The following is a 14006-nucleotide window of genomic DNA, read 5'->3' on the forward strand; positions in this document are numbered from 1 at the left end:
CGCCCCACCAATTGATATCTCCAAGGCCTGTGCCAGTCCGTCTGGGCATGCACTACTGGTATGTGCATCCTCTGGGCACCATCCGGGGTCCCCGAGCCTTGCCGGCTCCTGGCTCTTGTCAGAGGGCATTATCTGGAACTTGCTTGTAGAGCTGGGCACCCGTTATTTTATTTATTTGTTTGTTTAAATGTACTGGCTGCCCAACTCCAGTAGATAATTAGCAAAAGGTATCTTGGATGTGGCACGATTCCCCTTGCTCGCTGGGAAAGGGTAACGTTTTTTAGAAAGGAGAGGAAGCTTCTGTCTGGCCTGGGGGGTGAGGGGATGGCAGCAAGAGGGCAGGGAAGGAGCCAGGAAGGCCGCCCCGATCCACCAGTTGGGAGGGCAAAGAGAGCAGGAGAGGAGTCAATGAAGGGAGCCACCAGCGCTGGTCCAACCCATCTGCTCCAAACAGGGCAAGAGGGGAGCAGTGGTGCCCTTGGAGTGGGGCTTGTCAATCAGCTCAAATTCCCCAGTTTTGCAGCCAAAGATTGGATGAGCTATTTTTTTTAGATAAATAAACAATCCAGTCCTCAGACCTCCTACCTAAACTGTAAGAGGGATGGCCCTGACCGCCACATCCAGAACAATGCACCGTATATTTAAAGCTGATTTTTGGCAGGTCTGAGCAATGGCACTGTTGAGACAGGCAGGAAATTGAACTGGAAGCCTCTGAGGAAAGCAGTCCAGAAGAAAAGAGACCCCTCAGTTAGCAAAATTGGAACATTATTCTGCAAGATAATACTGGTTGCAAAGGGACAGAGACGTGCACTTTATAGGCCACGAGTCTCCAACCTTAGCAACTTTAAGCCTGGCGGACTTCAACTCCCAGAATTCCCCAACCAGAATTCTGGGAATTGAAGTCTGCCAGGCTTAAAGTTGCCAAGGTTGGAGACCCCTATTTCAGGCAACCACTTCCTTAGCCTAAAAAGGCACCAAAGGAAAGGATTCCCTGGGATTTTACTCCGTTAGTCGCTGATGGCTATACGGGATGGTGCCCACCTCCATTTCAATGCTGTCCGAAGACATTTCTGTGGTCATGTGGCCAGCATGACATCACAGAGCACTGTTACCTTCCCACCAAAATGGTACCTATTTATGTATTTCCTTTGCATGCTTTCAAACTGCTATGTTGGCAGGAACTGGACCAAGAGACGGGAGTTCTCCTCGTCACAATGTGGTGCTTGAGTCTTGAACCTGGGCTGCCGGTTCCTATGGGACCGTCTGCTGCCACCGATTGCCTCCCACCGACCCGTGCGCTCTCACAGGGAGGGACTCCTCAGGGTGCCGTCAGCCAGGCAGTGCCGACTGGCGACACCCAGGGGAAGGGCCTTTTCTGTGGGGGCTCCCACCCTCTGGAACGAACTTCTCCCAGGACTTCGCCAACTTCCTGACCTTCGAACCTTTCGCCGCGAGCTTAAGACACATCTATTTATTTGCGCAGGACTGGACTAGAATTTTAAATTTTAAATTTGGTTTTAACGGGGTTTTATTATTTTATTGCAATTTTTTAATATTTGGCCTTATTTAATAAGTTTTTTAATTGGTGTTTTATTTTGTATTTATATGTATGTTTTTATTAGGCTGTAAACCGCCCTGAGTCCCTCAGGAGATAGGGCAGTATAAAAATGCGATTAAATAAATAAATAAATAAATAAATTTTAACCATTGAGCCACCATGTTGTTTTTACCCTAAAAACAGGCCAGGAAATGCTCTCAAAAACATTTTCTAACAGGGCACAGATCATGGGCACCAGTTCCATGGAAAATAGCAAGATGGTCCCAAATTGTAATGGAACCCATTTAAACCCCACCCCCCACAACTGGGGGGAGGGAAGGGCTGTGGCAGCCCCCCTTCATCCTTCTCTGCATCTGAGAATCCGCCCAGCACAAGAGCTGCAGCTCCAATGAAGCAGCTGAAGCAGCTGGCAAGCAACTGGGCACCTCCCACCAGCGATGGGCACACACTTCATTAACTCACAGCCTGGTAGGTCTGAGTGGGGGAGGGAAGGAGGGAGGGAGGGAGAGCCTCTTCCCATCTTCCCCTCCCCTTCCATGCTGGGTTCTTCTGGCCGAGGGCAGAGAGGAGAGGGAGGGCGGGGGAGTCAAGGGGGGGAAGGGAAGAAAAGGGCAATGGGGTGGGCAGGGTGGGAGTTTCTGGGTGCTGTACGGTGAGGGGGATACCCCTGATGGGCAACGCTCTCACTCCTGACCTCACAGTCTCAAGCTCAATTGGAGCCCCCCCCCAGGGAGCACCCAGACTTCCTGCTCCTCCCCCACCCCTTAATGGGACCCTGGGGAGGAACTCCTGCATCCCATTCAGCTTCTCCTCTTGGAAAGGGAAGGGAAGTCCATGACAAACCAACAGCCAGTCGGGCTTCTCTGTCCCCAGCCATTGACTGAACTCCTGTGGTGGCACAGCAAGCTCAGGAGCTCCCCAAGCCAGGCACGTCGCCCCATCACACAACGGCACTCCATTAAAAGCCCCCCACCCCACTTGTCTGGATGCACTGGGCCATTTTTTCAGGGGGCTTAATGAACTTTCTCCTTCTTGAGCCACAGTAGTCTTTAAAGGTGGGCCAAGGTTGATGGTGGATTGAATGCAGCAACCCCAAAAGTCACTCCTGCTCCTATTGCCATGCAGCCCACCTGGGAAAGCCTTCTGTGCATGCTCAGAAGCCACCTGCCCTCAACAACAGAGCCCTGCACAAACTGTGGGCTGAACCAGGCTGTGTGCAGGGTGAACCTCATCAGTGTCTGCCAGAGGCTCTGTGCTGGACCTCAGCCAAACCAAACTTCTGGCATTCTGTTTGTGATGCAGAAACTGCGGAAGGGGGGATATACAGGTAACAGGAGAACCTCCCCCCCAACAGCTCTTTCTGGCCCCAGTTCCCCAAAAGGACAATTCAGGCAGTGCAAGCCTAGGGGTGGGGGAGCTCCTTCAGAGCCTGTAGGAGCTTTCCCTCCAGAAAGGCACACAAAATAGTGTGTGTGTGGGGGGGTTAATGTAGGGCACAACCAGGTAACCTCCCCATGGCTCTCCAGCCTCCTTGCAGTAAACGGAGACCCCACTTGAAGAGAGATGGGCACTCAGCCTGCAGGAAGCCGTTCTCTTGTGCCCCCTTGCCTCACCCCAGGGCCATCAGGCCACCCCTCTGTGACTCAGGCTGATCAGCAATGCCAAGCCTGGCTGGTGCCCAGGGCCTTGACAACAGCCAGAAGCCATCACGCAGCTGCAGCAACGTTCACAGGGAGGGGAACCATGTCCTCCTGGCTTCCCCCGCTGGGTCTCCCCTCCCCTCCTTCCCTGCCTGGATGTGCAAAGGGCAGCCCAGCTACAGGGCCAGTAACAGGCGGCACCTGGCCTGGCTCTCACTCTTTTTATCCATTCTCTGCAGGGCTTCTGCCCTGGAAAACTTCACCCCCGGGTCTGTCTAGCCAGCAGGGCCTGCCTGCTCCATCCCAGGGGAAGAAAGGGCCCCCCTGGCCTTCCAGGGTGACCCACGGGCCTTGGGCCCCTCCCTTGCTCAGGGAGAGGACGAGGGGCCTGGTCCTGCACCAGCTGCTTCAAAGTGGGGAGGGGGAGGCCATGGGGCTGCAGCTTGGGCGTTCGGCAGGAGGCCTCCATTCACACAGCATCCTTCCTCTTCTTCAGCAGCAGCACATTTTCTAGGAAGCACAGCAGAGGGACACACACACACACACATTGAAGCAGGACCTACAGCAGAGGCCCCCAGACAAGGAGGTCTTCTCTGCAGTGGGGTGCAGAAGCAGAGAGCGAGGGAGAGAGGGATGGTGCCAGATGGGTCAGGCTATAAACCCACCAGCCCACACGATGTTTAACGTGGCACTTATGGGGAGAAGCCCTAGGAAGGACCCACAGCATGTCGTTCGGTGGGCAGTAACGGTGCCTATTTATTCTTATGCAATGAAAGACACAAAGACACGTTCAGTCCTGCATATTTTTCTAAGAACCTCCCAGTTACCTGCCCTGCAGTTCTTAATATTTAATAATTCCTTAGAAAATCTAGACCAAAAAGACAGAAAGTGCCCCCCCCAACTGAGATGGCAGATGCAACCTGGAGCAAAACTGGGGTGGGAGGGCTAAGCAATTCCCCCTCCCCCATAGCCTTCAGAACAGACCCTCGAAAGAGCCCCCTCCAGGCACTCACCTGTGGGCTGCCGGCTCCGTATCCGAGGCTGGGGGTGGACGGTCCAGACATGGTGTGAGGCCCCATCGGAGAGCTGATGACAGAGAAGGGCGGCCCCATGCCATTGATGGGTGAATGGAGCTGGCTGGGCGACCCCAAGGAGCCCCCAAGGCTGGGCCCCATGGAGGGGTGGAGGGCAGGTGTGCCCATATGGCTCCCCCGGCCAGTCGGAGAACTTAAGGAGGTCGAATTCACTTGGGTGGAAAAATCTGTCGAGCAAAGAAAGGAAGCGAGTTGAGATGGGGGCATTTCCGAGGCTGCCACCTTCCCACCCCAAACATCCTCCTCGCAAAACGGAAGGAAGGAAAGAAGAGTCCGCGGCAGGCATGTTAGAGAGGCATATTTTTAGAATGGGGGGGGGAGATGCTCAGGGAAGCAATGTGGGGCGCAGACGCATCGGAGGCCACAACAGGCTTCCTAATCAACCATGCCACCAGAAGCTCTTTCACTACAAGGCAGAGAAACTCCCTGGAGTTTTGTGTCAGTTGCGTGGTTGGAGTGGACATTTCCTCTGGGAATTTGCACACTGAGACAATTGGAAAACATCTCGTAAGTTTCAGCCTTTGACCAGAATGGCTCAGAATGCCAGCTTGCTCACTTGGGCACCACTTCCTGGTCTCTCTCTCCCCAGGAACCCCCTCCCAATTTCATTTTGAGAGCTGTTTTATTTATTTATTTATTTATTTATTTATTTATTTATGCCCTTCTGCAAAGACTCAGGGCAGCTTACAGCCAAAATAAAAATTGTATAAAAAGAAACAAGAACATTATTTAAAAATCTGATTCTAAAAATTGGCCCCATAATTTAAAACTAATAAAATATAAAATAAGCCCTAATAAAACCACCCCTATTAAAATTAGGTCAACCCTGCCCGTTGAAATAAAAAAGTCTTAAGCTTGCGCTTAAAGGTCCGGAGGTTGGGGAGTTGGCGTAGCCCCAGAGGTAACTCATTCCATAGGGCAGGAGCCCCCACAGAGAAGGCCCTCCTGGGAGCCACCAGTCGGCATTGTTTGGCTGACGGCACCCTGAGGAGGCCCTCCCTATGGGAGCACACAGGTCAATGGGAGGCTGTCCGTGGCAGTAGGCGGTCCCGTAAGTAACCCGGTCCCAAGCCATGGCATGGCATTTTGCCTGATGAAGTTTGTTTTGTGCTGGTGGCCTCCAGTCCTGAAGGCATCGGGGTCAGAGGAGGGTTTCACATAGTTTTACCACCAGTTCACCATGCACCAAAAAGGTGAGTGCGCGCAGCCTTCTGCGCATGTGCTTTGCTCGTGCACGCGGCTTAGAAAACATGGCTAAATAGGACAGCATACTGCCGGGACAAGTTGCCACTACCGGTTCACCTGAACTGGTCCAAACTGGCTGAATACCAACACTGATTGACGTGTGTGTGTGTGTGAGAGAGAGAGAGAGAGAGTGACTGGTGACCAAGGGGCAAGCCAGCCCTCTTGATTGTGATCCACTTCAGCTTAGATTGGGGAGTGACACTCCCCCCACCCACTGACGCCCACATGTCAGTAGTGCTGTAGGAGCCTGAGTGAGAGAGGATGTGGGGAAATGGCTAAAACAGAGAGCATTTGAAGAGCATCTCCCCTTCTGGCATGTGGGGGGGGGAAAACGGGGCAGTGTGGCCACAATCCACTGGGTCATATCTGACCTGCAGCCAGAATCTCCCTCTGCAGCTGCAGAGGCAACAGACTGAATGACCTATTTTAAAGCAGGGGGAAAGTCACTTTAACGCAGACCCGAAGGCACATCAAAAATTCAGTATTTTAAAAGCACGAATGCAGCAACCAAGCAAATCAGTTCTTGTGTGGGAAATGTCTTACTTTCTGCAGCCAACGTTGTGCTGCGCAGTGTGTGACATTACCAAATGGAGCATTGTCATGCTGCCTTTCCAAAACTGTAAGTAGCTTGCAAAAAAACTAAGATCACATCAAACCACCCACCTGCAAACGTTTTCCTAAAAATCCTTGGGGGGATGGGGAAGGACAGTCCAAACCAGGGTTCCATACATTCTGCATGCCCCCCACTCCCTCCCCGGCTCAGGTCAAGCCTTCAACTGCACACAGAGCAAGGCTGCTCTTGGGGAAGCTGAGTGGCCAGCAGAACCAGGGCACAGAGGGTGGCAAGGGCCAGGGTGGCAGAGACCGCTCTGGAACTCCCACTAAATGCCTTGTCACATCAGCTGCAGCTCCACAAATGGGACGGTCAGTGCTGGACTCCCACAGCACAGGCCTGGCTCACACCACTTACTTAATTGGGGGTGGGGGGGGGGGAAGAAGACACAGGGTGTTGTGAAATGCATCACCCCTACCAATAACCTGCTGACTGAACAGCCTGCCTTGCCTGCCTGCCCACTGGGCACATTTAATGAGGACAAACCCACTGATTGGGGGTGGGGGTGGAGAGGGAGCATCACCAAGCGCTGTCCAGTCAGTCCTCAGAAAACAAGGTCAAGTTGCAAAGCAGCTGAGAATGCCAATCTCCCTGCCAGACCTGGCACACGAAGTTTCTTGACTGACCGGCTGCCTGTCCACCCCAACAGTCCTGCTGCCTGCTTGGCTAGAGGGAAGGAGTACTGATCAGGGGACCCTTGCCATCCTCCCCCGGGCAAGGGCAGCACAGTGGTGTGCTGGGGGCTGCCCGATCCAGCATTAAGAGCAGAAGCCACCTGGGTCAAGCAGGGTTAACTCTGAACCCACAACTCTACGGGTCTGGCGGCGGCGGCGGCTGCTTGCAACTGGCCCATTTTGGCTCCCATGTCACAGCCCCCATGTGCTGCCACCCTCCAGACCACCAGTCATGACATGCTATTCAGCAAGCCAGAGGGTTGTCCTTGGCTGTGCCTGCCCCATTCATGGCATGGTCTCCCCCTTCTTGGGGGTTAAATCCCCCTTCGAAGGCCAGGCGTTTGGAGTGTTCGTTGTGCCTCTGCAGGCGTTTCCATGCCTGCCTATTTCCAAGTTCAGGAACTCTTCATTGACACCATCTGTCCACTTTTTGAAAAATATAAACATTTTTTTCAGCTGTGTAAAGGAAGAGCTTTTCTAATTTTAATAGAGGAAAGTTTAGCAAAAATTTGAAAAACCTAGGAACATACTAATTGGTGTGAGCAGGTCAACTCCAGGTGTTTTGAGGAAATGAGGAGCTGAAATGAGGAGGAATTTGCATCTCTTGTGTTCTGCCCTTGTTAATTATTATGTTTGTGTTCTAGTGCCATGTTCTCATTTTAATGTTTCTTCTGCATTTTTAAAGTTTATGGTTTATTTTTCTATGTGCCACCCAGAGAATTGCTCTAAAAATAGCAGTTTCTATTATAGGCAAGTGGCACTGGGAGACTTCCAGGGGGTTACCAAGAAGAAGGCTTAGCAATGGGGAAACCCCCATTACCATTCAGCACTCTAATCTTTTTCCAAAGCCAACTGGGAAGACCTCGGCTGAAAAGCCAGATGTTTGCATCTGCTTGGAATTATGGAAAGTTGGTGAGCCTCCTGCTCATGGGAAGTCACCACACTATCAAAGAGATGTTGAGACCCTAGAAAGAGTGCAGAGAAGAGCAACCAGAATGATTAGGGGACTGGAGGCTAAAACAGACAATGAACGGTTGCAGGAACCGGGCCTGGCTAGTCTAGGGAAGCAAAGGACCAGGAAAGACAGGATAGCAGCCTTCCAGTATTTGAGGGGCTGCCACAGAGAGGAGGGGGTCAAGCTATTTTCCAAGGCACCTGAAGGCCAGATAAGGAATAATGGATGGAAACTGAACAAGGAGAGATTCAATCTGGAAATAAGGAAAATTTTCCTGACAGTGAGAGCAATCAACCAATGGAACAGAAGTTGCCTTCAGAAGTTGTGGGAGCTTCATCACTGGAAGCTTTCAAGAAGAGACTGAGCTGCCATCTGTCAGAAATGGTGTAAGGTCTCCTGTTTGGAGGGAGGGGGCTGGACTGGATGACCTACAAGGTCCCTTCCAACTCTGATAATCTGAATCTGAATCCTCTCCTGCCACACAGAGGCCCAAAGGCTCAGGCTGTTTTCTGGCACCCCATTTCCACCTGTGGAGAAAAGGGCCAGGATGACCAGGCACAGCAAAGAAGGCAATTTTGTCTTGTCGGAGTATGGCAATCTCCGTAAGAGGGTTGCTTCTTTTCATTTGCCTTCCTGGAGAAAAACATCCAAAGCAGAAGCTAGCGAGTCCCGTCTCAGCAGGTTTTGACCGGTGTGCTCACCCACCAGCCAAGCAAAGCTTCCATTCTCCCACCTGCTTTCTTCCAGGCTCAAGGCGAGGGAGGGGGGCTTCCCAGGGGTTCAATAGCAGGGCAGATATTGGGAGGTTGCAACCCTTCAGCCCTGGAATTCAAGGCGCACTTGTATTACGAGTGGCCCCTTTCATGGGCATCCTAGGGTTGCGCCTGGGCCCTGGGCCTCCTCACAAATAGCTGCTCTGCTGTCCCCGAGTCAGATTCATCCCGTTCTCCCCAGCCCAGCCCCCAGCCCTGGTTGCACAAGGCAGCCCTCCCACAGATGGGCTGAAGCCAAGAGTCAGAAGCCTCCTCGTCATGTGGGCGATTTATTTTAGGCACCGCTGATGTGTGAACACCCCCCACGGTTGGGTTTCCCTGGGATGCTTAAGGGCCTTAAGCAGTTGGGACATTCTCCCACTTTGCACACTAAGCCACAAAAATAAACAAGCAGAGCAAGGCCACAACTCAGCCTGTGGTGGTAGCACCAGGACTGCTGCACTGCAGAGAGCATTCCTCCCTCCAGGGTGGGCATTTGTGCTGAAAGAGGAAAGAGGTGGGTGAGTTTTAAAGGGGGCATTTCTCAGCCTTGTGCCAGCTCCCAGCAAAACCATGTCTCAGACTCGCAACCCTTCATTTAGTGGCTGTTCAAAGTTACAACAGTACTTACAACAAGTCCTCATGCAACCGTCACAGCATCCCCACATGAGCAAAATATGGACATTTGGCCATCAGCGTGAACTGATGACAGCTGCGGTGTTCCAGGCACACTTCCTTGCTGTTTGTGACATTCCAGCCAGCTTCTGACAAGCAAAGCCAGTGAACAAACTGCATCATTCACTTAACTATGGAAGGTAATTCACTACTAATACACTACTAACCAGATACACTACTAACCAGAGCATACAAAACATTTGCTAGACCAATTCTCAAATACAGCTCACCTGTCTGGAACCCACATCTCATTTCGGACATTAATACAATTGAGCGTGTCCAGAAATATTTTACCAGAAGAATTCTCCACTCCTCTGATCACAACAAAATACCTTATCCCACCAGACTTGAAATCCTGGGTTTAGAAAATTTAGAACTCCACCGCCTTGGACATGACCTGAGTATAACTCATAAAATCATCTGCTATAATGTCCTTCCTGTCGAAGACTACTTCAGCTTCAATCACAACAATACACGAGCACACAATAGATTTAAACTTAATGTGAACCGCTCCAATCTTGATTGTAGAAAATATGACTTCAGAAACAGAGTCGTTAATGCCTGGAATGCACTACCTGACTCTGTGGTCTCTTCCCAAAATCCCAAAATCTTTAACCAAAGACTATCTACTATTGACCTCACCCCATTCCTAAGAGGTCTGTAAGGGGCGTGCATAAGAGCACCAGTGTGCCTACCGTCCCTGTCCTAATGTTCCCCTTTGATTGTATCCAATTCGTATGGTTATTTCATGCTTATGCTTATATATACCGTTGTGTTTGACAAATAAATAAATAAATAAAAATAAGTAATAACTGTGGCAAAAAAGTCATAAAATTAGTCGTAACTCGCTTAAGAGCCACCGTGCTTTGCAATGGAAAACCTGGTTCGAATTTGATCCTAAGTCAAGTAGTCAAAGGCTCATCAACCCCTTTAGCATCCAGCATGACCTCTTTTGAGGGCCCTGGAATCCCTTGGATGACCCTTGCTCAACCCCCCTCCCAGCACAGACTCTGAGGCTCCCCAGGAGCTCTTGGGGGCCCCGGCAGCCACTCATTTTCAGAGCCACTTTGTTTGGAGGCCCATCCAGACCAGCTCCTCTGAGTCTGAGGCCCGATCTTTGCTGGCTTGGAAGAAGACTCAGCTGACCCAGCTCTGGAAGTTTCCTGGGGGTCTTTAGAACCAAGAAGGAAGCCTCTGTGAGAAGAAGGCGCTCTAGAGAGCAACAAGTTGGGATGCGTCACAATTTGGGTTTCCTGTTTCATATGAGCCACCCGAATATGCTGAGCCCCAAATGGACATGTTTTTTTAACCCACTCTGTAAACGGGGATGAAAAGCTAACGATGAAATAAAAGAAGATAAAATTAAGACATGCCAAGAAATTTAGTTGCGACTCTTTGCAGCTCTTCCTCAAGTCAACTTTGCAGAAATATCGGCAATAGCAACCAATAAGGAGAAATGCTGAATCTCAAATGCTACCACAGCCGCAGGATACCCTGGAAATGGCCTGAGACCCCCTTCCTTCCCCTCAGGAAGGCGAGGCTTGCTCTGAACTGGCCCTCCAGGAGGGGAGGCCCAGCCTGGGGAGGCAGGCTGCAGCACCTGAATGGAAATGGCCAATGGTCCCTCTGGAGGAGCTGAACTTCGACCGGAGTGGAAACCGGGAAGGGCTGGGCGGGCTGGGGATAAAGTCCAGGGTCTGTTTGCTGAGGCTGGAAAGGGGCAGGAGAGCCAGCCATTCTGGGGAGGCTTTGAGAAGTTGGTGGGAGGGTGAGGACGGTGCTGAAAAAATGCCAGCCCCAGACGGCCCGTCCTTCTTCTGGGCAGCCCCAGATAGTCGGAGCAGCCCAGCAAGACAGAGCTGTGAGAAGAAGCTGCCTTTTTGGACATAGGAGCTTCCCCCCAGGTTAAGGGGACCCCTTAAGGAAGAGCCCAGCTCAGCTGGGGGCATCTTCTCAAGCAAGATAGGGCCCTATCTAACAAAATGAAATTCAAAATAGAGAAAAGTCAAGTCTTACATTTAAGCAAGAAAAACTCAAAGTACGCATACAGACCGGGTGAAACGAGGCTTAATAGCAGTGACTGTGAGAGGGATCTTGGAGCCTTAGTGGACAGCCAGTTAAATATGAGCCAGCTGTGTGTTGCAGCAGCCAGAAAAGCCAATGCAATCCTAAACTGCATTAACAGAGGGATTCAATCAAGATCAAGGGAGGTATTAATACCACTCTATAAAACCTTAATAAGACCACACCTAGAGTACTGCATCCAGTTTTGGTCACCACACTACAAAAAATGATGTTGAGACTCCAGAAAGAGTGCAGAGAAGAGCAACCAGGATGATTAGGGGACTGGAGGCTCAAACATAGGATGAACGGGTGCAGGAGCCAGGCATGGCTAGTCTAGTGAAGAGAAGGACCAGGAGAGACAGGATAGTAGCCTTCCAATATCTGAGGGGCTGCCACAGAGAGGAGGGGGTCAAGCTATTCTCCAAGGCACCTGAAGGCCAGACAAGGAACAATGGATGGAAACAAGGAGAAGATTCCAGGGGCCTCTGGTGGCTCAACAGACTACAACAGCTTGCAACAGCTTGCAATTGCTGCAGGTTCAAGTCTCACCAGGCCCAAGGTTGACTCAGCCTTCCATCCTTTATAAGGTAGGTAAAATGAGGACCCAGATTGTTGGAGGTAATAAGTTGACTTTGTATATAATATACAAATGGATGAAGGTGGTTTTGGAGTGTGTTTCACTGGGGGGAAGACCCAGATCTCCCAGATTCGGAGTTTCCCCAGTTGTGCAAGGTTACCTATGCTAGTAAAAGAACTTTGAAAGATGTTTGCTTCGGAGTCCTTTCTGCAGGAGGGGGTTTTCTGGAACGCTGGCACCTTGAGGCTGGTGAGATTTGAATTGCCAAATTGCAGGCAGCCGGCAAGCAGCAGCAGGAGCCTGCAGTACTGCACTCCAACCACTGCACCACCATGGCTCAGAAAAAAATATTGAACTTTCCCCAGCTGGAGTTCATCAATGTGAAAACATGTTTTGCTTTTTTCAGAAAATGATGGCGCTTGGTTTCGGGGACAAGAAAAGTGAAGCATTAAACACAGCTGCTTGCAATTACTGCAGGCTCAATCCCACCAGGCCCAAGGTTGACTCAGCCTTCATCCTTTATAAGGTAGGTAAAATGAGGACCCAGATTGTTGGGGGGGGTAATAAGTTGACTTTGTATATAAATATACAAATAGGATGAGACTATTGCCTTACACAATGTAAGCTGCCCTGAGTCTTCGGAGAAGGGCGGGATATAAATGTAAATAAAAAAAAAAAAAGCAATTCATTGAGAATGCTGAAACCAGGACTTCCATCGCCTTCCTTCCCTGCGGAGCTGAGTTAGAAAGGTTCTAGGCCGGATGGGCCACTCAGGCACAGACGCCCCCACCCACCCCCACAAGATTCTGGACTGAAGCCAGAAGGCTGCCCAGCCCCAGCATAACACATCCAGCACAAAGATTCCCTCTCCCAGCTGCTTTTCCTGTTGGAACGGTGGTCTCCCAATTCCAGGGGAACCAGCCTTCCATCCACTTGAACCCCTTCACTGGGTCTCACCCCTCTGGCAGGCAGGAGGGCCGCTCTCCTGCCCATCCTCCAACTGGGTCCCTCTCTCTTCAAAGGCTCAGCTTTCTTACCCCCCCCCCCATTACCTCTTTTTAAGCTAAGCTTTGAGGGGAGACCTCCAGAGGGAGTGCAGGTAGGGGGAGCAGAGACCAGCACACAGACTGAGCCCAGCCTCCAACGGCTCCTTTTGCAGCCTCCCTTCTGAATCCCCCTTCCTGCAAAACTCCACCCCCACCCCATCACAAAAACACGCTAACCTGAAGCATGGGAGGAAAATCTTGTATTTCCAGAAATTCTTTGCAAGCACGGCCAGGGTGGGACTAAACTAAAGGGTAACTCACCCCTTTTTATCCCACCCACTCAAACTGCTCAAGTCGTAACGTCTGCAATTGCAAGCCACAAATCAGGAACAGAAGTTCAAGTTCACCAGATTTCTTTGAGGGATCCCAACAAGCTGCTTGATCTGGGCTCCCTGTTTAGAGTATTGGCAGAACCATTAAAGAAATCACCTCGATTACCAAGCGGATCCTGGATCACAGATCACGGCTACCTCTTGAGATCTTAGAGAGAGCGCATAAAGGCATGGGGGGGGGGGCTGGGGAGGCATGGACATCTTGCACAGGGCCAGATGCTTCAGGCAGACAGAGAAGGAAGAACGATGGATGAGAAGCTGAAGTTTAGAAGAACAACAATTGGACAAGTGGTAACAGCTGCTCTCCCCGGCCTTGAAAACAGAGGGATACCATCAAGATCAAGGGAGGTACAACTACCACTCTATAAAGCCTTATAGGCCACACCTAGAATACTGCATCCAGTTTGGTCACCACACTATAAAAAAGAGGTCGAGACTCTAGAAAGAGTGCAGAGAAGAGCAACCAGGATGTTTAGGGGACTGGAGGCTAAAACATACGATGAACAGTTGCAGGAACTGGGCCTGGCTAGTCTAGTGAAGAAAAGGACCAGGGGAGACGGGATAGCATCTTCCAATATTTGAGGAGCTGCCACAGAGAGAAGGGGGACAACCTATTTTCCAAAGCACCTGAAGGCCAGACAAGGAATAATGGATGGAAACTGAACAAGGAGAGATTCAACCTAGAAATAGGGAGAAATTTCCTGACAGTGAGAACAATCAACCAATGGAACAGAAGTTGCCTTCAGAAGTTGTGGGAGCTTCATCCCTGGAAGCTTTTGAG

The 14006-nt window shown here is 50.9% G+C and overlaps 1 protein-coding gene across 5 annotated transcripts in view; it reads right to left on the minus strand.

The window, feature by feature from the left end:
• RXRA (retinoid X receptor alpha) overlaps window positions 1–14006 on the minus strand; it is a 94818-nt gene that overhangs the window by 32132 nt on the left and 48680 nt on the right. For all 5 annotated transcript variants that reach the window (XR_009152288.1, XR_009152287.1, XM_058159151.1 and 2 more), the window contains exon 2: window positions 4212–4459. Coding sequence is in view for 3 of the 5 variants with exons in the window: in XM_058159151.1 (XP_058015134.1) it covers window positions 4212–4459 (248 nt within the window). In the remaining 2 variants the exon portion in view is untranslated. The remainder of the gene's footprint in view (window positions 1–4211; window positions 4460–14006) is intronic.

The sequence above is a fragment of the Ahaetulla prasina genome, chromosome 16 (assembly GCF_028640845.1).
Source record: "Ahaetulla prasina isolate Xishuangbanna chromosome 16, ASM2864084v1, whole genome shotgun sequence".
Taxonomy (NCBI): Eukaryota; Metazoa; Chordata; class Lepidosauria; order Squamata; family Colubridae; genus Ahaetulla; species Ahaetulla prasina.